General features: G+C 42.2%; 1 protein-coding gene across 10 annotated transcripts in view; it reads left to right on the top strand.

Moving 5' to 3' along the window:
- MYO3B (myosin IIIB) overlaps window positions 1–25,456 on the top strand; it is a 486,811-nt gene that overhangs the window by 325,384 nt on the left and 135,971 nt on the right. For 9 of the 10 annotated variants that reach the window (XR_011570836.1, XM_070803483.1, XM_070803516.1 and 6 more), the window contains 2 exons: window positions 4,185–4,286; window positions 14,772–14,871. Coding sequence is in view for 9 of the 10 variants with exons in the window: in XM_070803483.1 (XP_070659584.1) it covers window positions 4,185–4,286; window positions 14,772–14,871 (202 nt within the window). In the remaining variant the exon portion in view is untranslated. The remainder of the gene's footprint in view (window positions 1–4,184; window positions 4,287–14,771; window positions 14,872–25,456) is intronic. The other variant, XM_070803498.1, reaches the window with a different exon arrangement.

Here is a 25,456-nt window from a genome sequence, read left to right as displayed (position 1 = left end):
ATAGCCAAAATCTGGAACACAAACAGCACCAAATGCTGGTGAGAATGTGGAGCAATACGAACTCTCACTGCTGGTGAGAATGCAAAATGATGCGGTTACTTTGGAAGAGAATGTGGCAATTTTTTATAAAACTAAACATACTATGTACTCCAGTAGTCATTCTCCTTAGTATTTACCCAAAGGAGCTGAAAATGTATGTCCACACAAAAACCTGTACAGGAATGTTTGTTTAAGACAACTTTATTTATAATTACCAGTCTTGGAAGCAAAAAAGATGTCCTTCTGTAGGTAAATGGGTAAGCCATGACATGTCCACACAATGGAATAGTCTTCAGTGCTAAAAAGAAGTGAGCTATCAAGCCACGAAAGACATGAAGCTGGAGAAGGAAATGCAAACCCACTCCAGTACTCTTGCCTGGAGAATTCCATGGACAGAGGAGCCTGGTGGGCTACACCCCGTGGGGTCACGAAGAGCCAGACACGACCGAGTGACTAACACACAAGGACATGAAGGAATCTCAAATGCATTTTACTAAGTGAATGAAGCCAATCTGAAAAGAATACACACTATGTGATCCCAACTATATGACATTCTGGAGAAGGCAAAATTATGGAGACAGTAAAAAGATCAATAGTTGTCAAGGGGTAAGGGGCTGTGAGGAAGGACAAATAGGTAGAACACAGAGGATTTTTAGGGCCATTGACAACACTCTGTGTGGCGCCATAATGATGGATATGTGTCATTATAAAGTCCAAACTCATAAAATTTATAGCATCAAGAGCGAACTGTAATGTAAACTATGGATCTGGGGTAAGGATGATGTGTCAGTGTGGGTTCATCAGTTATAACAAATGTACAGTTGATGAGGGATGTTGATAACTGGGGAGTCTGAGTATGTGTGGGGGCAAAGGGTATATGGGACATCTCTGTACCTTCCCCTCATTTTGCTGTGAACCTAAAATTGCTCTAAAAATATAGATTTTAACAAGGGAGGGGGACAGTCTCAGATGAAACCTGGCCTACTACAGGCTTGAAAAGAGGACTAAGCCAGGTCCAACTAACACAGTCACAAGGAGAGAATGATCTGTGACGCGTCCCTGCCTCAATCCTTTTTGGAAGCAAGCAGGGCATAAATTATAAGAAGTGAATCCAACCTAAGGCTGCTGGGAGTCAGGAGACAGGAGAGCTACTGTCCCTAGATGCCTGAAGGGAAGAGGAATTCCTCAGTGATGCTCCAGGACAGGCAGGAAGCTCATCTCCAGGGGAGAGGAAGGCCTCCCTCCTTAGCCTCCAAGTTAGAGAAAGTGGTTACCAGACGAGACTTTCTTTGAACTCTGTCAAAGTTTGATTAATTTGAAATTAAGTAGTGAAGAATCAGAGTGGAAAATGCTCATAGGCCTAAAATTACTAGATTTGTTTTGTGTGGTAGAGGCGGAGGCCAGGCTTTGTGATACAGCTGTAGGGGGGGAAAAATTGTGTCAATGAGATTCTGCCCTTTAAGAAAAGAATTCGACTTTGGGCTGCTTTTGGTGGCATTTGCTTGTTGGACCTCCCACAAGTTGGCCTCTTTAAATTCCAGTAAAACGGCTACTGACCAGCTGTAACTCCAGCCAGAAACCACACGGGCTTCTCGTTCCACTGGCCAGCAGCAGTGAGGAGGGGAAGCCTGGGTCTCTGCACCTCGTCTGTGAGCACCCTCTGTGCCAGGTCCATGGTGAGGAAGGCTCAGCAGGTGAAGATCACCAGCCAGGAGACCTACCCAGACAGTGTCCCTGCTGGAAGCAGTGCCTGGGTCTGTCCTCTAGGTGGGTCATCAAACACCAGGCAACGCCAGAGCCACCTCCTGCAGCAGCTGAGCTGTGGGACTCTAAAAGGCCCAGGCACGTGAATGAAATAAAGTCTGAATTTTTATTTCCATTACTAAGACAGTGAGGGTTAATGATTTTTAAATGTTTAAATAAATGGGCTACACCCTGTAATATTTAGGAATTCAGACTTCAGGGCAAAACTGCATGAGTTTGAATTCTGACTCTGCCAGCCTCCAGCTGTGTGTGATTTTCTTGGGAAAACCGTTTAAGCTCCCTGTGCCTCTCCTTAGTTGTAAAATGGGAATGATAGTGGTCTCTATCTTTGAGAGTTCCTGTAGGAGTAAATGAATTAATTTTTGTAAAGAGCTTAGGACAATAGGCAGCCGTTCCCTTCTCCAGGGGATCTTCCCAACCCAGGGACTGAACCCAGGTCTCCCACATTGCAGGAGGATTCTTTACCATCTGAACCACCAGGGAAGCCCAAGAATACTGGAGTGGGTAGCCTATCCCTTCTCCAGGGGATCTTCCAGACCCAGGGACTGAACCCAGGTCTCCCCCGAGAGTGTATCCTAACATGGCCTTAACATGTCCTGTGTCGTAACATGGCCATCTTATAAGAATACTGATGATTGGGTTTAAGACCCGCCTTAATCCAACAGGACCTTATTTTAAACCAATTATATATGTATACACCCTATTTCCAAAGAAGGTTACATTCTGAGGTGCAGGGTAAACATCTCTTTGTATGCTCAGTCTCTGTGTCAGAACGCAAGCTCCATGAGGACAGGGACTCTGTGTGCCTGTTTAAATGTGGTCCAAGGCAGCCTGCATTACTTATCACAGAATACTTATGGGCTGCCTGCAAGGAATGGAGAGACATGGTGCCACCAGGAGGGCCATGCTTGAGGGAGGGGAGCCATCCAGGAGGAGGGAGAGAGACAGGATAGAAAGAAACACATCTGAGGAAATAAAAAAGGAGAAAGTCCCAAATATTCTAGTATGATATGTCTAGAAGCAGTTTTGGCAGAATTAGAAACAGCCTGAGTTAGGAAGCAGTGCAAGATGAAAGCAAACAGCCTGTGGATCACAGGCCAGGGAGGAAGGAGACAGGACAGAGTTAGGGTTGAAACCTCAGGGAGGAGCCTGCTGTGGAGAGGAGGGCCCCGCTGGCAGGACAGTTGCTTCTAAAGCCAAGGGGTCTATTTGGAAAGAACCTGGCTTCTCTAGATACCTGAGGTGGTCTGAGATGTAGGAACATTTTCAACCCATTGTGACCTTGTGGGTCATGGAGCATGGAAGAAGACCTGGGACATCCAGGAACATCCCTGCAGCACTTTCTCACCCAAGCCATTAGTGGTCTTGGTAGAGAAGTCTTTAGATGTTTATCACTGTGAAGTAAGCTAGTTCAGTTCAGTTCAGTTGCTCAGTTGTGTCCGACTCTTTGCGACCGCATGAACTACAGCATACCAGGCCTCCCTGTCCATCACCAACTCCCAGAGTTCACCCAAACTCATGTCCATTGAGTCAGTGATGCCATCCAACCATCTCATCCTCTGTCATCCCCTTCTCCTCCTACCCTAACCCTCCATCTTTCCCAGCATCAGGGTCTTTTCAAATGAGCCAGCTCTTCGCATCAGGTGGCCACAGTATTGGAGTTTCAGCTTCAACATCAGTCCTTCTAATGAACACCCAGGACTGATCTCTTTTAGGACTCATCTCCTTTAGGATGGACTGGTTGGATCTCCTTGCTGTAAGTTAACTGTAGTTACTGAAGTATGCTAACTGGACTATGAAAAACTGCACTGGTGATGTTCCGCCACTAAAGATAGTGTGTAGTCTGTCTTTTCCATGACAGCATAATTGACCATGGACCCACAAAGGTCAGTGAACAGGACTGAAAGACAAAAGGAATAGAGAGAGGCCTGCCCCAGGGTAGACATGTGGAGAGACAGAGGAGGCCTCATCCCTCTTTTTCTCTTCAGGTGGCACTGCTGAAAGGTAATGGGAATGCTGTCCAGCTGTCACATCTGGAACCCCCACCTGCTGCACTCATGACCTCGGTCACCCAACTCCCTATTTGACCAATGCAATCAATGAGACAGGTTACCCAACCTCCCCCATGTCACCAAGCTGGTAGAGAGTCCGGCCAGGAGAGTTACTAAGTCTCCTGTTCCCTATACTGGTGCCCTTTCACAACCACCCTGTGTTAACTCTTCAAAATAAGCTCCAAATCCATGGCTGAGATTCATCACCTCAGAGCCTCAAACCATAAGAAAAATGTGGATGTCCCTAGCCATGCTGTATCCTCCACTTTGGTAATTCATCCAGGTGGAGGGCATAACCTTGAAAAGATGCTGTTTTGTTTCATTCCACAGGGTGCCCTTCAGACCAAAGCAGTGATCCACAGCCCACCATCACAGGGGGTCGCAGTGGAACTGCACAGGGTCAGTTCTCCAGCGAGCCTGGCGACCACAAAGGTGAGGTCATTAGAAGTTTGGGATGGGTGTCCTTTATTTATGGACTCTCCAGAGAAGATTCCAGAGCTGGAAATGATCACCTGATGTGATCCCTCTGTCTGGCACGCTTTTTTTTTTTTTTTTTTCCTACAGGTGACAGCTGATTAGGTTCAGGGGCAGTCTTGCAGGGGAGCCCCTTATCTCTGGTGCTCAACACCTCTGCAGCTGTCTGGGTGCCCAGTTACCTGTTCACTGGGGAAGATGGGCCAGTGGCAGCTCTTGCCAACTGCCTCCCTTCAGTTCATCTTGGAGCAGACACTGACATGTTTCTATCTTATTTACCTTAAGACCTTTTGAAAGTTTAGCTTCTCAGGACTATCTTTCTATGATCCTGACACTGATACATTGAGCACATCCATATGGGGAAGGAACACTGTGGACAAGAAGTTAAGACTTGAGTATCTAGTCTAAGCTTTCCATTAATTACCATCATTGTATAATGAGAGAATTGGACTAGATCAATGGTTTTCAAACATTTAAAAGATATTAGAATCTTCCATTTTTTTTTCAGTTTGAAGGTCCCTGAACTTCTGCTTGAAGAAGCAGCTATGATTTTAAAAATACGACCTTTAATGCTGATGCTCACATGTATGAAATGTGAGGCTGAGTTGCCCTGAATCTCACCATAGAGCTTGGAGGTACAGTGTAACTCCAGGCCCAGCAGTGAGGTCCAGGTGCTTCCTGCTTCTTTGGAATCTGCAACGCAGCCTAAGTTTCAAGAAAATGCACAGTGAAGCCTCACCTCGGGGCAAGGAGGTTAGGGAGAGGGAAAAAAGAGAAGAGCGGGAGCCCCTGGAGCAGCAGTATTTCTTGAACTTGAGGAGGCTTGGAGGTGAGACAGGGAGACACTTCAGTTTCAAAAGAAGGCTGTCTAGATGTTACAGACCTACAGTCTAGATCCGTTCTCCCTAGCAGATGTCAGAAACAGGAGGTCTTCCTGTTGTAATCAACACACAGGTATGGTTTGTTTGGCCAGACCAACTTTTTTTTTTTTTTAACAGAAAACATTGAACCCAAATGTTTTCAAATTGGGTGTGCATCTTCTGGTTCTCCACAAACCTCATTTGTTGCCTGAGTGACCCCAAAGGCATTTTTACAACACCTGCTATGTTGTTTTCTTTTTTTTTTTTCTCCTGATGATCAAATGCTCTTTCATTTTATTTCAGTGTTTTTATGTTATGGCTTTGTGAGTAGTGCTGCTATGAACATTCAGTTCAGTTCAGTTGCTTAGTCATGTCCAACTCTTTGCGTCCCATGGACTGCAGCACGCCAGGCCTCCCTGTCCATCACCAACTCCCGGAGTTTACTCAAACTCATGTCCATTGAGTCGGTAATGCCATCCAACCATCTCATCCTCTGTCATCCCCTTCTCCTCCCACCTTCAATCTTTCCCAGCATCAGGGTCTTTTCAAATGAGTCAGTTCTTCACATCAGGTGGCCAAAGTATTGGAGTTTCAGCTTCAACATCAGTCCTTCCAGTGAATACTCAGGACTAATCTCCTTTAGGATGGACTGGTTGGCTCTCCTTGCAGTCCAAGGGACTCTCAAGAGTCTTCTCCAACACCACAGTTCAAAAGCATCAATTCTTCGGCGCTCAGCTTTTTTCACAGTCCAACTCTCACATCCATACATGACCACTGGAAAAACCATAGCCTTGACTAGACAGACCCTTGTTGGCAAAGTAATATCTCTGCTTTTTAATATGCTATCTAGGTTGGTCATAACTTTCCTTCCAAGAAGTATAAGCGTCTTTTAATTTCATGGCTGCAATCACCATCTTCAGTGATTTTGGAGCCCCAAAAAACAAAGTCTGACACTGTTTCCACTGTTTCCCCATCTATTTCCCATGAAGTGATAGGACCAGATACCATGATCCTAGTTTTCTGAATGTTGAGCTTTAAGCCAACTTTTTCAAAAACTTTAAAAGTTGAGGTATAATTGACCTACAACATTATATTTGTGTCAGGTGTACAACATTTCTGATTTAAGTTCATCTCTTCGACTCAAATCCTTGTCGCTGCTCTTCTGACAAAGCTGCAGGACAGAGGAGCAGACTTCGTCTAATCTTTAATAAGAATATTCTGTACCTTTCTATTTGGCTTTTAAACTTCAAATAACTCTCAGAAATCAATATTTTGATGACTGAAGTGCAAGTGAATAAGAAGCAGGAATGAGTTTTCCCTTTAATTACATGATCAGAAATTCTATGGGTTTTTACTGGAAGCCTGGGCAGAGTAACTGGGGGCGTTTGCTAAGTGTCAGACAAAGGCGTCACTGCCTCCCCTCTCCCTGGCCGTGGACACAGCACCTTCATAAGGAGAGCCCAAACCAAATGGGGTTAATGGTCGTCCTCGCTTTGCTTGTGCTTCTTTCTCTCTGAATTGCTATTAAACTGCTATCTCTCATTTTCATACTGAGGATCTCAAAATAGATGCAGACAGCAACAACGTCAACCTCCTATGTGGACAAGACCATCTGTGCTTTGGTCAGGGAGTGGTAGCCCTTGGTGCTGCTGAATTGGGCCAGAGAACAAGATTAAAAATGATTTCTGTTGATTTTCCTTCTTAACAAGGAAATAGATATTTTTGTCCCTAAAGTGGGCTTCTCTTTTTTTCTTTTCATATCATTTCTCACTTTTATATTGCTTCTCATGGTATTACAAGTGAGCTTGGGTCAAACAATGTTTAATATCTCCAGGAGGGGGAAGCCTGCCTGGTCCTCTAACCTGAGGAGTTGATCAATCAAGAGAAGGCAGGGAAGGGAGGAGAGGGGATCAGTTCGTGAAATTCTAAAAGGCTGCAGCTATTTTTCTTGATTTCTGCTTCCCACTTCTTTTAATATTGTTGTTTCATGGTTTGGTCATAATGTGTGTTTGCATGTGAGTGTATGTATATAATAATAAAAATGTAATAATGTTCCATATAAAATTTTCTTTTTATCCTTTTGGTGTTTATAGCAATAATAATAACAACAGATGGTCTTATCTACCACTGATAGTGAAAAAAAATCACATTACTGCTACACAAGAGATAAATATGCCTAAGGAACCAAACAAATAATATAAAATTAGAGCATTCTCTTCACAGAATAGACAAAACAAAAACAATTGATTTCCATATGTCTTTTATTTATTTTTTTTAATTTAAATTTATTTATTTTAATTGGAGGCTAATTACTTTACAATATTGTATTGGTTTTGCCATACATCAACATGAATCCTCCACGGGTGTACACGTGTTCCCAATCCTGAACCCCCCTCCCACCTTCCTCCCCATACCATCGCTCTGGATCATCCCAGTGCACCAGCCCCAAGCATCGTGTGTCCTGCATCGAACCTGGACTGGTGATTCATTTCTCATATGATATTATACATGTTTCAATGCCATTCTCCCAAATCATCCCACCCTCTCCCTCTCCCACAGAGTCTAAAAGAGTATTCTATACATCTGTGTCTGTTTTTCTCTCTCACGTACAGGGTTATCGTTACCATCTTTCTAAATTCCATATATATGTGTTAGTATACTGTATTGGTGTTTTTCTTTCTGGCTTACTTCACTCTGTATAATAGGCTCCAGTTTCATCCACTTCATTAGAACTGATTCAAATGTATTCTTTTTAATGGCTGAGTAATACTCCATTGTGTAATATATACCACAGCTTTCTTATCCATTCATCTGCTGATGGACATCTAGGTTGCTTCCATGTTCTGGCTATTATAAACAGTGCTGCGATGAACATTGGGGTACACGTGTCTCTTTCAATTCTAGTTTCCTCAGTGTGTATGCCCAGCAGTGGGATTGCTGGGTCATAAGGCAGTTCTATTTCCAGTTTTTTAAGGAATCTCCACACTGTTCTCCATAGTGGCTGTACTAGTTTGCATTACCATCAACAGTGTAAGAGGGTTCCCTTTTCTCCACACCCTCTCCAGCATTTATTGCTTATAGACTTTTGGATCTCAGCCATTCTGACTGGTGTGAAATGGCGTGAAATGAACCTTTGTGGTTTTAATTTGCATTTCTCTGATAATGAGTGATGTTGAACATCTTTTCATGTGTTTGTTATCCATCTGTATGTCTTCTTTGGAGAAATGTCTATTTAGTTCTTTGGCCCTTTTTTTGATTGGGTCATTTATTTTTCTGGAATTGAGCTGCAGGAGTTGCTTATATATTTTTGAGATTAGTTGTTTGTCAGTTGCTTCATTTGCTATTATTTTCTCCCATTCTGAAGGCTGTCTTTTCACCTTGCTTGTAGTTTCTTTTGTTGTGCAGAAGCTTTTAATTTTAATTAGGTCCCATTTGTTTATTTTTGCTTTTATTTCCAATATTCTGGGAGGTGGGTCATAGAGGATCCTGCTGTGATTTATGTTGGAAAGTGTTTTGCCTATGTTCTCCTCTAAGGGAGTTTTATAGTTTCTGGTCTTAGGTTTAGATCTTTAGTCCATTTTGAGTTTATTTTTGTGTATGGTGTTAGAAAGTGTTCTACTTTCATTCTTTTACAAGTGATCGACCAATTTTCCCAGTACCACTTGTTAAAGAGTTTGTCTTTTCTCCATTGTATATTCTTGCCTCCTTTGTCAAAGATAAGGTGTCCATAGGTGCGTGGGTTTATCTCTGGGCTTTCTATTTGTTCCATTGATCTATATTTCTGTCTTTGTGCCAGTACCATACTGTCTTGATGATTGTGGCTTTGTAGTAGAGCCTGAAGTCAGGCAGGTTGATTTCTCCAGTTCCATTCTTCTTCCTCAAGATTACTTTGGCTATTCGAGGTTTTTTGTATTTCCATACAAATTGTGAAATCATTTGTTCTAGTTCTGTGAGAAATACCATTGGTAGCTTGATAGGGATTGCATTGAATCTATAGATTGCTTTGGGTAGTATACTCATTTTCACTATATTGATTCTTCCGATCCATGAACATGGTATATTTCTCCATCTATTAGTGTCCTCTTTGATTTCTTTCATCAGTGTTCTATAGTTTTCTATAGACAGGTCTTTTGTTTCTTCAGGTAGATGTATTCCTAAGTATTTTATTCTTTTTATTGCAATGGTGAATGGAATTGTTTCCTTAATTTCTCTATTTTCTCATTATTAGTGTATAGGAATGCAAGGGATTTCTGTGTGTTGATTTTATATCCTGAAACTTTACTATATTCATTGATTAGCTCTAGTTATTTTCTGGTGAAGTCTTTAGGGTTTTCTATATAGAGGATCATGTCATCTGCAAACAGTTTTTACTTCTTCTTTTCCAATTTGGATTCCTTTTATTTCTTTTTCTGCTCTGATTGCTGTGGCCAAAACTTCCAGAACTATGTTGAATAGTAGTGGTGAAATTGGGCACCCTTGTCTTGTTCCTGACTTTAGAGGAAATGCTTTCAATTTTTCACCATTGAGGATAATGTTTGCTGTGGGTTTGTCATATATAGCTTTTATTATGTTGAGGTATGTTCTTTCTATTCCTGCTTTCTGGAGAGTTTTTATCATAAATGGATGTTGAATTTTGTCAAAGGCTTTCTCTGCATCTATTGAGATAATCATATGGCTTTTATTTTTCAATTTGTTAATGTGGTGAATTACATTGATTGATTTGCGGATACTGAAGAATCCTTGCATCCCTGGGATAAAGCCCACTTGGTCACGGTGTATGATCTTTTTAATGTGTTGTTGGATTCTGATTGCTAGAATCTTGTTAAGGATTTTTGCATCTATGTTCATCAGTGATATTGGCCTGTAGTTTTCTTTTTTTGTGGCATCTTTGTCAGGTTTTGGTATTAAGGTGATGGTGGCCTCATAGAATGAGTTTGGAAGTTTACCTTCCTCTGCAATTTTCTGGAAGAGTTTAAGTAGGATAGGTGTTAGCTCTTCTCTAAATTTTTGGTAGAAATCAGCTGTGAAGCCGTCTACCTGGCCTTTTGTTTGCTGGAAGATTTTTGATTACAGTTTCAATTTCCGTGCTTGTGGTGGGTCTGTTAAGATTTTCTATTTCTTCCTCGTTCAGTTTTGGAAAGTTGTTCTTTTCCAAGAATTTGTCCATTTCTTCCACGTTGTCCATTTTATTGGCATATAATTGCTGATAGTAGTCTCTTATGATCCTTTGTATTTCTGTGTTTTCTGTTGTGATCTCTCCATTTTCATTTCTAATTTTATTGATTTGATTTTTCTTCCTTTGTTTCTTGATGAGTCTGGCTAATGGTTTGTCAATTTTATTTATCCTTTCAAAGAACCAGCTTTTGGCTTTGTTGATTTTTGCTATGGTCTCTTTTGTTTCTTTTGCATTTATTTCTGCTCTAATTTTTAAGATTTCTTTCCTGCTACTAACCCTGGGGTTCTTCATTTCTTCCTTTTCTAGTTGCTTTAGGTGTAGAATTAGGTTACTTATTTGACTTCTTTCTTGTTTCTTGAGGTATGCCTGAATTGCTATGAACTTTCCCCTTAGCACTGCTTTTACAGTGTCCCACAGATTTTGGGTTGTTGTGTTTTCATTTTCATTCGTTTCTATGCATATGTTTATTTCTTTTTTGATTTCTTCTGTGATTTGTTGGTTATTCAGCAGCGTGTTGTTCAGCCTCCATATGTTGGAATTTTTAATAGTTTTTCTCCTGTAATTGAGATCTAATCTTACTGCATTATGGTCAGAAAAGATGCTTGGAATGATTTCAATTTTTTTGAATTTACCAAGGCTAGATTTATGGCCCAGGATGTGATCTATCCTGGAGAAGGTTCCATGTGTGCTTGAGAAAAAGGTGAAATTCATTGTTTTGGGGTGAAATGTCCTATAGATATCAATTAGGTCTAACTGGTCTATTGTATCATTTAAAGTTTGTGTTTATTTGTTAATTTTCTGTTTAGTTGATCTATCCATAGGTGTGAGTGGGGTATTAAAGTCTCCCACTATTATTGTGTTATTGTTAATTTCCCCTTTCATACTTGTTAGCATTGGTCTTACATATTGCAGTGATCCTATGTTGGGTACATATATATTTATAATTGTTATATCTTCTTGGATTGATCCTTTGATCATTATGTAGTGTCCTTCTTTGTCTCTTTTCACAGTCTTTGTTTTATAGTCTATTTTATCTGATATGAGTATTGCTACTCCTGCTTTCTTTTGGTCTCTATTTGCATGCAATATCTTTTTCCACCTCTTCACTTTCAGTGTGTATGTGTCCCTTGTTTTAAGGTGGGTCTCTTGTAGACAACATATATAGGGGTCTTGTTTTTGTATCCATTCAGCCAGTCTTTGTCTTTTGGTTGGGGCATTCGACCCATTTACATTTAAGGTAATTATTGATAAGTATGATCCCGTTGCCATTTACTTTATTGTTTCGGGTCCAGGTTTATACACTTTTTGTGTTTCCTGTCTAGAGAATATCCTTTAGCATTTGTTGGAGAGCTGGTTTGGTGGTGCTGAATTCTCTCAGCTTTTGCTTGTCTGAAAAGCTTTTGATTTCTCCTTCATATTTGAATGAGATCCTTGCTTGGTACAGTAATCTGGGCTGTAGGTTATTTTCTTTCATCACTTTAAGTATGTCTTGCCATTCCCTCCTGGTCTGAAGAGTTTCTATTGAAAGATCAGCTGCTGTCCTTATGGGAGTCCCCTTGTGTGTTATTTGTTGTTTTTCCCTTGCTGCTTTTAATATTTGTTCTTTGTGTTTGATCTTTGTTAATTTGATTAATATGTGTCTTGGGGTGTTTTGCCTTGGATTTATCCTGTTTGGGACTCTGGGTTTCTTGGACTTGGGTGATTATTTCCTTCCCCATTTTAGGGAAGTTTTCAACTATTATCTCCTCAAATATTTTCTCATGGTCTTTCTTTTTGTCTTCTTCTTCTGGGACTCCTATGATTCAAATGTTCAGGCGTTTAACATTGTCCTGGAGGTCTCTGAGATTGTCCTCATTTCTTTTAATTCATTTTTCTTTTTTCCCCTCTGAATCATTTATTTCTATCATTCTATCTTCTACTTCACTAATCCTATCTTCTGCCTCTGTTATTCTACTATTAGTTGCCTCCAGAGTGTTTTTGATCTCATTTATTGCATTATTCATTATATATTGACTCTTTTTTATTTCTTCTAGGTCAATGTTAAACCTTTCTTGCATCTTCTCAATCCTTGTCTCCAGGCTATTTATCTGTGATTCCATTTTTATTTCAAGATTTTGGATCATTTTCACTATCATTATTTGGAATTCTTTATCAGGTAGATTCCCTATCTCTTCCTCTTTTGTTTGGTTTGCTGGGCATTTATCCTGTTCCTTTACCTGCTGGGTATTCCTCTGTCTCTTCATCTTGTTTATATTGCTGTGTTTGGGGTGGCCTTTCTATATTCTGGCGGTTTGTGGAGTTCTCTTTATTGTGGAGTTTCCTTGCTGTGGGTGGGGTTGTATCGGTGGCTTGTTAAGGTTTCTTGGTTAGGGAAGCTTGTGTCGGTGTTCTGGTGGGTGGAGCTGGATTTCTTCTCTCTGGAGTGCAATGATGTGTCCAGTAATGAGTTATGAGATGTCAATGGTTTTGGAGTAACTTTGGGCAGCCTGTATATTGAAGCTCAGGGCTGTGTTCCTGTGTTGCTGGAGAATTTGCGTGGTATGTCTTGCTCTGGAACTTGTTGGCCCTTGGGTGGTGCTTGGTTTCAGTGTAGGTATGGAGGCATTTGATGACCTCCTATCGATTAATGTTCCATGGAGTCAGGAGTTCTCTGATGTTCTCAGGATTTGGACTTAAGCCTCCTGCTTCTGGTATTCAGTCTTATTTTTACAGTAGTCTCAAGACTTCTCCTTCTATACAGCACCATTGATAAAACATCTCTTTTCGAAGACAATGGGCTGCTTTTCTGGGTGCCTGATGTCCTCTGCTGGCATTCAGAAGTTGTTTTGTGGAATTTACTCAGCGTTTAAATGTTCTTTTGATGAATTTGTGGGGGAGAAAGTGGTCTCCCCATCCTATTCCTCTGCCATCTTAGGACCGCCTCCCCCATATTTCTTTTAATGCACTCCATTTTTATCATGTTATATTTTCCATCATTATAACAGAAACCTTCACTATTGTATGCACCTTCCACACTATGTCACAATTGAAAAATGTGTAGATTATCTTCATTGGTTGTATTTTGGTTTGGCTCTTTCTAGATGATCTAAAATAAGGAGAGTAAATAGGTACAGAGTCTCCTTCTGACCCTAATGGATTGGTGGTAATGATGTGTAACTATGGTTCTCAACCCTGGCCACACCTTAAAATTATCTAGGGAGCTTTTTAAAAATGATGCCAACCCCACAACAGACCAGTATCAGAATCTCTGGGAGTTGGGTTCAGGCATATTTAAAATCTTACTGGGTGATTCTAATGTACAGTCAAGATTAAGAATTGTTGATCTGGAGCAGTGTCTTCCAGACCTCAACATCAATCCTGATTACCTCAAGAGCTTGTTAAAAACACAGATTGCCAGCCTCCACCCCCAGACTTTCTGATTCATTTAGGTCAGGGTGAGGCCCAAGAATTTTATTTTCTAACAAGTTTTTAGGTGATGTTGACATTTTCTGTGATGTGTTTTTGATTAGCTGTGATAATGTGGGGCCAACACCTTGAGAACCACTGACATGAAACATTGTGTTAGAAAGGAACTTGAAGCTGAATGAAAGTTCAAGAGAAGAAGGCAATGGTTAGTTAGTCACAGCTGCCCTGGTCATAAAAGGAGGAATTGTACTTGTCACTCTCACTCTTGAGAAACTCTTCAGTGAGCTGTCTTCAATCACAGTACAGAACTGAGTTCCTCCTGAAATGAATCACTAGTTGTAGTAATCCTACCCACATTGTCTCAGACGGTAGAGAATCTGCCTGCAGTGCAGGAGACTTGGGTTTAGTCCCTGGGTTGGGAAGATCCCCTGGAGAAGGGAATGGATACCCACTCCAGTATTCTTGCCTGGAGAATCCCATGGACAGAGGAGCCTGGCAGGCTACAGTCCATAGCGTTGCAAAGGATCAGACATGGCTGAGTGACTAACACTTTCACTTGCTTACACACATTGTGAAGGTATTTCTTGACCACCATCCTCACCCACAGGCAGCTCTGCCCAGCCCAGCCAGGACTGGAAGCTGGACTCCTAAGACTGTCCAGCACCACACCACTCCAGCTCATGTGTTCTGCTCACCAACTTCCTCACCTTGGGGCCTCCAACCTGTCTACTCTTTATATCTATTGTCATAGACAGGTGGCTTGTTTTCCTACAAGATGAGTTATTTTATCCAGTTTGTCAGCTGGGACTGAGGACAAAGCAAGCCTGTCATCATGGAAGAAGTCACTTTTGATGATGTGTCCTAGACAAAGGTTACAGAAAGTCAGGGAGTAGCATGACAGGCAGCAAGGTGCTGCAGAGAGAATAGATGGCTACTGAAATCAAACCCTGCCTACCTCTGAATTTATCCTCAGTCTCTAAGCACTTGTTTGTTTTCTCTTAGTTCTGAGGGGCTCTGGCAATCATAAAAGCAGCCCACAAGCAGAATCCAGCAATGGCCATGCAGAGGCTTCAAGCACCTCTCCTGTCACTGAGAAAAATTGGTGAGTCTTATCTGTAAGATTTTATTCCAACAGACAATGAAGCAAAAGTATTTCTTACTCTGTGTTATTTTGGTGAGTTGGAGAGAGTGGAGCCAAAAAGTGTTGCCCACCAGATTCCCCCATGTCAGAAGTTCATTAGTCTGTGGGCAAAAGTCTTTGATCTACAGGGCAATCTGGTTACAACCTTCTTGTGGGTTCTCCTCGTAGTGAAACCTGTATTTGGCCTCAGTAGGTTAAAACAGTGATTCTCAACTGGGGGCACTTTTGCCCCCTCCCGCTCTCCTTCTGAGGACATGTGTGGTTGTCACAACTCTTCACAGGGGGTTTGTGTGAAGGATGTCTAGTGGATCGAGGCCAGGGATGCTGTTGCCCAGTCTACAGTGCGCAAGACAGCTCCCGCCCACCAAAGAACTGACTAGCCTAAAAGGACAAAAAACTGTGGGCTTAAGCTAATGCAAAAAGGGTATATCATTTTCATTAAAAGTTTACTCCAGGATTTTGAGGAAGTAAGCAGGCCATTAGAAAATTCATTGCATCTTTTTGGAAAAAGAGGTGGTCTTAATTTGTAACTTCTAAAAATAATTCTTAATTTTTTGAGACATCTTATTTGAAACTTGACAAATTAAATCCTCAGTACTTCTCTAGCAGTCTCAAATTGCTTGAGCTGCTTTTAAAGTAATTTGTGGTTGTCTCTCAGTAACCACAGGGAATGGTTCCAGGAGCCCCCACAGATACCAAACTTTGCTGTTGCTCAAGTCCTTTACATACAGAATGTTGTGGTACAGTTTGCCCTCCACATCCATGGGTTTCACAACCACAAATTCAACCAACCTTGGATTTGCACAAAACCCATAGAAATGGAGGGCAGATTGTACTTAATAGTCAGAATAGCTCATATAAGGGTACTTGATGAAATATTGTAGGCCTAGTATCTCATATTAGAGATGCTCTCATATTTTGAACAAAGTTCAAAATTTCTTTCAGCAGAAAGACCAGTGAACTTGGCAGGTGGAAGACTTGGGTTCTGATCCTAAAGCTAGCATTTTCCAGCCCTGTGATCTTGGGCAAGTCAATGAATATAGTTTGGGAAATGGCTCCAGCCCCAGCCTGACTCCCATCAACCTCCACTGATGACCAGCTTTACTCAGAATATCAGGGCTGTGCTGTGAGCAATGCCCACTTCCCTTCCCTCTACCTTAGAACTGCTCCTTCTATTCAGCTGTCCATTCTTCCTTTGCTCACCCAGGTGAGCTCTCCCCGGCTCACCTCTGTGATGTTCCTGCTCTCCAGGTCCTGCCACCATCAGGCAGACAAGGCTTGGCTTTCACATCTTTCTCCCTCTGCTGCCTCTTCCCCATTTTCTGATTCCTCTTCCATCTAACAAAAGTCTTCCCTGGGCCCTGTCCCTCCCTCTTCTTACTTTTATACCTCAGACTTCCTCAGACTGACTTCCAGCTTGGTTGCCTCGTTCCCTCACCAACCCCTGCCTCTCTAAACCCGAAATCATCTGTGCCCTCACCACATCCCTCAAACAGTCTTGGGAAGCTTAGCTCCCAGCTAAGAGAGCCTTGTATTCATCAGTTTGTGCAACACTTGGTGCCATGGACCATGGTTTCTATGAATTGTGCTCGTCCATGGTTTCGGCAGCACCATGGTCTTCAGCTTCTTTCTCCCAGATGTCCTCCGTCTTTATCCTGCTCCTCTTCCACACACCTTGAAATACAGACAGTTCTCCAAGTCCTTGACTCTCTTCTTTCTTCACTTCTCCCTGGGTGATAGCCTCTCTCACTAGTGTATTCTGGTACCAACTCTCAGCTGAGACAGCATGATTCTCAGGTCTCTGTTCTGAGCTCCACCCTACTACACCCACCTCCTGCTGCCCGTAGATTTCCTGATCTATACACCAGAGCCTCAACAGAAAAGCCCACTAAAGGACCTCCACCAGCTCACCAGACCTCGCCACTTCCATGAGTGCTACACACATTCTCCTGTGACCTGGTCTTCAAACCTGGTGCTCATTTTTGATCCCTACATCTCACTTAACCCCACCTCCAATCACTTGTTTAGCATCCTTCCCTAGCCCAGACCTACCATTATCTGTTTCTCTCCACTCTCTCCTCTGTATATATCAGCTTTCATTTCTAACACCTTATCAATTGTCTTAAAGCATATTCTGACTTCTCAAAGAACTTTAGTGGCTTCCTATTTCAGACCAAAAGAGGTTCAGACTCCTCAGTCTGCTTTTGCAAGCCTCTCTCTATCTCACTCCAGTTTGTCCTCTAGACTCAGCTCCTGCATGACCCTTTATGCACCCTCTGGCTTCCTGGAGTCAGACTTCATATTGTTCCTACAAGTGCATCTCCTTCTGTTCTGTCTGCCCTCTCCTTTCAATTCAGCTCTTACCTATTTCATCAAGATACAACATCATATCTCTCTTCTCTACAGAGTCCTTAATTCTCTTTAACACTCCTTGAACCATCATGGTCCATTTATGACTGTACTACTCAAAGGGCTGGTTCATAAGAAAATGAGGTTGTGTCCTAATGTACATCAAGCTACTGTTTCTTCAAGGAAGTCTTGCTCCCCCTCCCCCATGTATAGTCTCAGCCAAACGAAACAAGATACTTGGTAACTAATTGAACTGATTTGTATTCTGACACAAACTCTTTATGACATTGTGAGTGGTAACATTGACAGACTGGGTCCTCGGACCACTTTGGTATATTACTCTCTGTGGCTCCCCATGTTTTGTCTGGTGTTGTGGTTGACCATGTGCCAGCAGTTCAGCTTCTCAAGGGCAAGGGCCAAATTTTCCTTCTTATTTCTAGTACATGCAATGGGTCTCAATAAATTTGTCAGGCTGACTTCCAAGACCACTCCTCAGAACTCATATTTTTATGAAAGGAATGTTCTCCCTCAATCTTTAAGTGGTGGTGGCAACAACAGGATTCAGAATAATTCGTCAGATAGTGTTTCAGGTCATCCGTGCCCTAGGGAAGGTGGGAGCCCATCTTTCTCTCTGTATTTGATGTTTACCTCAATGCCCTGTGGATCAACCCAGGGATTGAAAGGAAGGAAGTCTTGAGGCAGTCAGGTGGGGCATAATGAGGAGAGAGCTGGGTCATGCCAGTGGTGACTCTCCCAGCAGCAAGTAACAAAACTCAGCAGATTCAAGGACCCCTCAGGGTAACAGGTCTGAAATCAGAAGTTCCAGTGCTTGGCTGGCCACTCAGATATGTTGACACAGACTCCTTCCATTACTTTGCCGCTCTATCCCAGCACATCAGAACTTAGAAGCACAAGTTAGCTGAAGCAGCATGCTAAGGATCCCTTGTTCACATGGCATTGTCCAAAGAAGGAAGGAAGAGATGGATGGAGAAGGCCTATCGTCAGGAGTCTCTCCCTGTTGGTCATGAGGGAGACCTTTCCTAGAAGTCCCCAGGACACTCCTCTCACATCTTATCAGATGAAATTTGCAGAGGTGGCTCTGCAGGGGAGAGGAGTCCAGTGAGGGAAGCTGGAAAGGTGAGCATTTTCAGCTTCTGCAGAAGAAAGTAAGCAAAGGTGAGCATTTTCAGCTTCTGCAGAAGAAAGTAAGCAAAGAATAAAGGGGTTAGAGAAGCAACCCATAAAGTGTTCTAGAAGAATCCTAAAGAGGTAGCGACAGAACAGATACGTACAGGGAATGATGGAGGGAAGGCAAAATCAGAAGGAAGAGTTTATAAGGAAGACCCAGACATAACAAGAAACACTGTGAGACTAGAATGACAAGGACATGTTGAGGACATTGTCCTGATTCACCCAACATTTATGGCAGTGGCGAGTCTTCCTCACAGTTATCTCACAGAATGCACACACCAGTCTTTTGCATGATGTTCTCTATGAGTCAGATGAATACAGGGATGGCTACTCAATCAGCTCTCAAATGCTGGACTGGAGGCCACTACTGGGTTGGAGGCATCAGATTTACCTGCTCCTGCCCCAGTCGGCTAGCATGGGGTTCCCTCACTGTCACAGAGAATAAATGGCAGGTCTAGGGTTTGAGTCTGGATTTTCTGTCTCTAACAATAATAGTAACAACTAATATTTGATATTCATTAACAACTTCCTCAGAGAAGGCAATGGCACCCCACTCCAGTACTCTTGCCTGGAAAATCCCATGGACAGAGGAGCCTGGTAGGCTGCAGTCCATGGGGTCTCTAGGAGTTGGACACGACTAAGCGACTTCACTTTCACTTTTCACTTTCATGCATTGGAGAAAGAAATGGCAACCCCTCCAGTGTTCTTGCCTGGAGAATCCCGGGGATGGGGGAGCCTGGTGGGTTGCCGTCTATGGGGTCACACAGAGTCGGACACGACTGAAGTGATTTAGCAGCAACAACTTCCTAGGCACTGTGTTAAGGATTTCGCATGAATGATTCTTTTTAATCCTCATATTAATCCTGTGGGAGAGGCGCATATTATAGAAATTCTGACATTTAGAGAGTACAAGGGACTTGCTGTTGATGTTACCTTGTCAGCAAAGTGACAGAGTCAAGATTTGAACTCAGCTCTAACTCCAGAGCCCATGTTTTTAGCCAGTACATTCTGCTGCCTCTCCCAGCTCCAAATGCCTAGCCCAGGGTTTTTTGTATTTTTTTTTTTAATTCTATATTCTCTATTTGTCATTGCAACAAATCTTGAATCACAACCAGCTAAGGAGTAAATTCTGATGGGCAACAAACTCTCAGCCTGTGATTGGTGGAGAAAATTCCAGGTCTCAACCTTGGGAGAAAGCTTCTGGCCTCATGGGAAAGGTGTTCCCATGGGTATGTGGTGGGGCGGGGCTCACTTGGCTGGGGAGAAAGAAACCTCATGTTGCAAGTCCAAGTCAGTGGTTGGCCCGGTGCTCCTCTGTTCCACTTCCTGTGTAAGCCTGTAACTGTGTACAGTGAATGACAGAATGGAAGTAGTCTTTTATGCCATGGGGCTTTGTTCCCATGATGGTAATCCTCCATTTTAATGCTGATAAGTACAATAGCGAGGATTATGCCCCTTAATTTAATTTGGCCTGCGTATGGCAAAGCTCTCACAAGGCTTTTATTTGACATTCTTTAGCACAGCTAGCCTGTTGTTGTGTAAAAAGAAGCCCCTATGAGGGAGGCAGCAGATTGACCATGCTGGTGCAGATGTTTTTACCCAGCAGCTTGTAACACACCCCCAGAGAAGCTGCTTCGTTGTTGGCCACTTCAGGCTCAAGAGAGACTGAAACTTCATGACTCAGACAGCCCGAGGGGAGCTGGCACTTTGCAAGAGGGGAAAATGGACTCATATTTCTCCCGTTTGTCATCCTTACGGCCCGGGGCTTGAAGCCAATTGGGCTGACCTCAGAATTGATGAGCCAGAGCAACAGCCTTCCCATCAGGGCTGACTGTGGGCCAGATTTTCCTGTGGGCTGTGAAGTACAGATTGCCACATATCTTGACAGACTGTGTGGGGGGTCCTTGTAGAAATATGTGGCAGTGCTAAGAAGATTCAACAAAACAAAACTTTTCTTTCCATGTCAGTATCTGGAGGAGGTCCCCTTTCCCACCTTTCCTCTCCCACCCTTCAATTCCCATGCTAATTTTCCTTCCACTTTCATTTCACTCACGCAGGGGGCTAGTGCACATTTCCTGCCCCTGTGGCCAAGTTATTGCACTAACATATTAAGAGACACCCCCACCTCCCCATGACACCAGGGGAGAAATATCAGCAGGTGTGAGAGGAGCTAGGGGTGGTGGCCTTCTTTTATGACATGCTTATGATGCTATGGGTTACCTTCTTCCAGTAGAAAATCAAGTAACAGACCTGGGATTGAATCTTAGTTTAGCTACAGTAGGTCCCCTGCATACAAACGAGTTCCATTCTGAGAGCACATTCATAAGTCAAATTTGTTCATTAAGTCAAACACGGTTTGACAGGGAGGGCTTCCCTGGTGGGTCAGCGATAAAGAATCTGCGTACCAGAGCAGGGGATACAGGTTTGATCCCTGGGATGGAAAGATCCCCTGGAGTAGGAAATGGCAACCCACTTCAGTATTCTTACCAGGAAAATTCCAAGGACAGAGGAGCCTGGCGAGCTGCAATCCATGGGGTCACAAAGAATTGGACACAACTGAGCATACACACACATGCCCCACTGACACAATCGAGTAGATAGGTCTGTCCTGTAATAAGTTTATAATACTTTTCATGCACTCTGATCAAGTGGGACTTATCCCAGGGATGCAAGGATTCTTCAGTATACACAGTCAATCAATATGATAAACCACATTCAGTTCAGTTCAGTTCAGTTCAGTTGTTCAGTTGTGTCCGACTCTCTGTGACCCCATGGACTGCAGCACACCAGGCCTCCCTGTCCATCACCAACTCCCATAGTTTACTCAAACTCATGTCCATTGAGTTGGTGATACCATCCAACTATCTCATCCTCTGTTGTCCCCTTCCCCTATACCACATTAACAAATTGAAAAGTAAAAACCACATGATTATCTCAACAGATTCAGAAAAAGCTTTTGACAAAATCCAACACCCATTTATGAACAACAACGACAAAAAAAAAAAACCGCTCCAGAAACTGGGCTTAGAGGGAGACCAGTCCTGGGTGTTCACTGGAAGGACTGATGTTGAAGCTGAAACTCCAATACTTTGGGCAGGAGTTGACTCATTTGAAAAAACCCTGATGCAGAGAGCTGACTCATTTGAAAAAACCCTGATGCTGGAAAAGATTGAGGGCAGGAGGAGAAGGGGACGACAGAGGATGAGATGGTTGGATGGCATCACCGACTCAATGGACATGAGTTTGAGTGAACTTCGGGAGTTGGTGATGGACAGGGAGGCCTGGCGTGCTGCGGTTCATGGGGTTGCAAAGGTCAGACATGACTGAGCAACTGAACTGACTGACTGACTACCTCAACATAATAGGGATCGTATATGGCAAACCTATAGCTAACATCATACTCAATGGTGAAAAGCTGAAAGCATTTTCTCGAAGATCAGGAACTAGACAAGGATGTCCACTCTTGCCACTTTTATTCAACATAGTTTTAGACATGTTAGACTCAAGAGAAGGCAATGGCACCCCACTCCAGTACTCCTGCCTGGAAAATCCCATGGACAGAGGAGCCTGGTAGGCTGCAATCCATGGGGTCACTGAGGGTCGGACATGACTGAACGACTTCACTTTTACTTTTTACTCTCATGCATTGGAGAAGGAAATGGCAACCCACTCCAGTGTTCTTGCCTGGAGAATCCTAGGGATGGGGGAGCCTGGTGGGCTGCCGTCTATGGGGTCACATAGAGTCGGACACGACTGAAGTGACTTAGCAGCAGCAGCAGACTCAACATAGTTTTAGAAATCTTAGTCACAGCTATTAGAGTAGAAAAAGAAATAAAAGAATCCAAATTGGAAAACAAGTAAAACTGTTATTGTTTGCAGAGGACATGATACTATACATATAATGATGCTACCAGAAAACTACTAGAGCTCTTCTATATATTTGGTAAAAAATGTAGGATACAAAATTGATACACAGAAATCTCTTGTATTTCTATACATTAACAATGAAAGATCAGAAAGAGAAGTTAAGGAAACAATCCCATTTAACATCACATTAAAAAGAATAAAATACCTGTGAATAAACTTACCTAAGGAAATGGCAAGCCACTCCAGTGTTCTTGCCTGGAGAATCCCAGGGACGGGGGAGCCTGGTGGGCTGCCGTCTCTGGGGTCGCACAGAGTCGGACACGACTGAAGCGACTTAGCAGCAGCAGTAGCAGCAAGGAGGCAAAGGACCTGTACTCAGAAAACTATGATACTGATGACAGAAATCAAAGATAAAACAAGCAGATGGAGAGACTTGCCATGTTCTTGGACAGAAGGAATCAACATTGTCAAAATGACTATACCATCTAAAACAATCTACAATTCAGTGTAATACCTATCAAATTACCAATGGCATTTTTCATAGAACTAGAACAAAAACTTTTACAACTTGTATGGAAAAACGAAAGACTCCAAATAATCAAAGCAATCTTGATTACTACAAAGCTACAGTAATCGAGACAGTATGGTACTGGCACAAAAACAGAAATATAGATCAACAGAACAGGATAGAAAGCCCAGAGATAAACCCACATAGCTATGGCCACCTAGTGCACAACAGAGGGGACAAAACAAAAGAAAACACAATCTTTTCAAGAAGTGATGCTGGGAAAACTGAACAGCTACATGTAAAAGAATGGAATTAGAATACTCCCCAACATCATACACAAAAATAAACTCAAAATGGATTAAAGTCCTAAATCTAAGGCTGGATACTATGACAAAACTCTTACAGGAAAATCTAAACAGAACTCTTGTGGACATAAATTGAAGCAAGATACTTTTCAATCCACTGCCTAGAGTAATGAAAATAAAAACAAAAATAAACAAATGGGACCTAATTAAACTTAAAAGCTTTTGTACAGCTAAAGAAACCATAATAAAACAAGACAACCCTTGGAATGGGAGAGAATATTTGCAAACAAAGCAACTGACAAGGGATTAATCTCCAAAATATACAAATGGCTCATGCAGCTCAATATCAAAAAAACAAACAATCCGATCAAAAAATGGGCCAAAGATCTCAATAGACATTTCTCCAAAGAAGATAGACAAATGGCCAAAAACACAGAAAAAGATGCTCAACATCACTAAGTATTAGAGAAATTAAAATCAAAACTACAAGATATGACCTCACACCAGTCAGAATGGCCATAATCAAAAAAATCTACAAGCAGTAAGTTCTGGAGAGGGTGTGGCAAAAAGGAAACCTGCCTACACTGTTGGTGGACATATAAATTGGTACAGCCACTATGGAGAACAGTATAGAGGTTCCTTTAAAAACTAAAAAGAGCTACCATATGATCCAGCAACTCTACTCCTGGACATGTATCTGGAGAAAACCATAATTCAAAAGGATGCATTCAGACTGATATTCACTGCAGCACTATTTATAATAGCCAGGCCATGGAAGCAACCTAAATGTCCATCAACACAGAAATGGATAAAGAAAATGTGGTACATATATACAATGAAATATTACTCAGCCAAAAAGGAATGAAATAAGACATGGATGGACCTAGAGATTGTCATACAGAAGTAAGTCAAAAAGAGAAAGACAAATAATTGTATAACATCACTTATATATGGAATCTAGAAAAATGGTATAGATGACCTTATTTGTAAAGCATAAACAGAGTCACAGATGTAGAAAACAAACATCATTAGCAAGGGGGAAGAGAGTGGGATAAATTGGGATTGACATACATACACTACTGTATATAAAATAGGTAACTGATGAGACGGAGAAGGCAATGGCACCCCACTCCAGTACTCCTGCCTGGAAAATCCCATGGACAGAGGAGCCTGGTAGGCTGCAGTCCATGGGGTCTCTAGGAGTCGGACATGACTGAGCGACTTCACTTTCACTTTTCACTTTCATGCATTGGAGAAGGAAATGGCAACCCACTCCAGTGTTCTTGCCTGGAGAGTCCCAGGGACGGGGGAGCCTGGTGGGCTGCCGTCTATGGGGTCACACAGAGTTGGACACGACTGAAGTGACTTAGCAGCAGCAGCAGCAGCAACTGATGAGAACCTACTATATATCACAGGGAACTCTACTCAATGCTCTTTCGTGACCTAGATGGGAAGGGAATCTAAGAAAAAGTGGATATATGTGTATGTATAACTAAATCACTTTGCTGTACAGCAGAAACTAACACAACATTGTAAAGCAACTATACTCCAATATCAATTAATAAAAAATTAAAAATCAGTTATCTGAGATTAGATCTATACAAGATTAGATGTAATCTATACAAAGGCATTAGCACAGTTGTAGACATAATAAATGCCTGATAAAAGATGATGGCAAGCTGTTGTTGATCGTGGTGATAGACGTAGTAGCAATAATAGTAGTAATAGTAGTGTGTAAAAGTTTCCTGCAAAGCTACCATTATATGAAAAGTTAAGACCTCTGGTTTAGCTCTAGCGCTGTGATCTAAAATAAGCACTGAGGATTCCAGTACTTTAGAACAATGCTCACTCTCAGCTTGACACTGAGAGCCAAATTTTCTTTTCTGTGTTCCTGGTTCTTACCTCAGGAATAAATCTGAGGTTGATTTTGGGCCCAAGACTCACCCTTGTCAATATAGCTAGGTTTCATTGGCAACACCCTCAAATGATAACTTTCAGAGTTTCCGTGATTGTTAGCGCCTTCTTAGAGTTTCTAGATGTTTAAAATAGTAATTGATCACGTGTATTTTCAAAACCTTTTTGAAGCCAGAAACCTTATCACCAGCTGCAAGGATCTTCAACAAAAAGTCTGTTTTGAATTATATTTTTCCTTGTGGATTTGCTTATGGCTGTACATAAATATTTATCGGAACTGTTTCAGCAAACCTTAAATCATCAGTGATCCTTATGCAAAGAACTCTTTTAGAAGGACTGTGGATGTCCAGGATGTCAGTAATCAGAGTTCTGTTTATAGGATCAGATTCTCAGGGCCAAAAACCTTTTAAAA

This window comes from Bos indicus, chromosome 2 (genome assembly GCF_029378745.1).
Source record: "Bos indicus isolate NIAB-ARS_2022 breed Sahiwal x Tharparkar chromosome 2, NIAB-ARS_B.indTharparkar_mat_pri_1.0, whole genome shotgun sequence".
NCBI classification, from domain to species: domain Eukaryota; kingdom Metazoa; phylum Chordata; class Mammalia; order Artiodactyla; family Bovidae; genus Bos; species Bos indicus.
The sequence above is the reverse complement of the archived record's forward strand: the minus strand, read 5'-3'. Positions and strand labels throughout refer to the sequence as shown.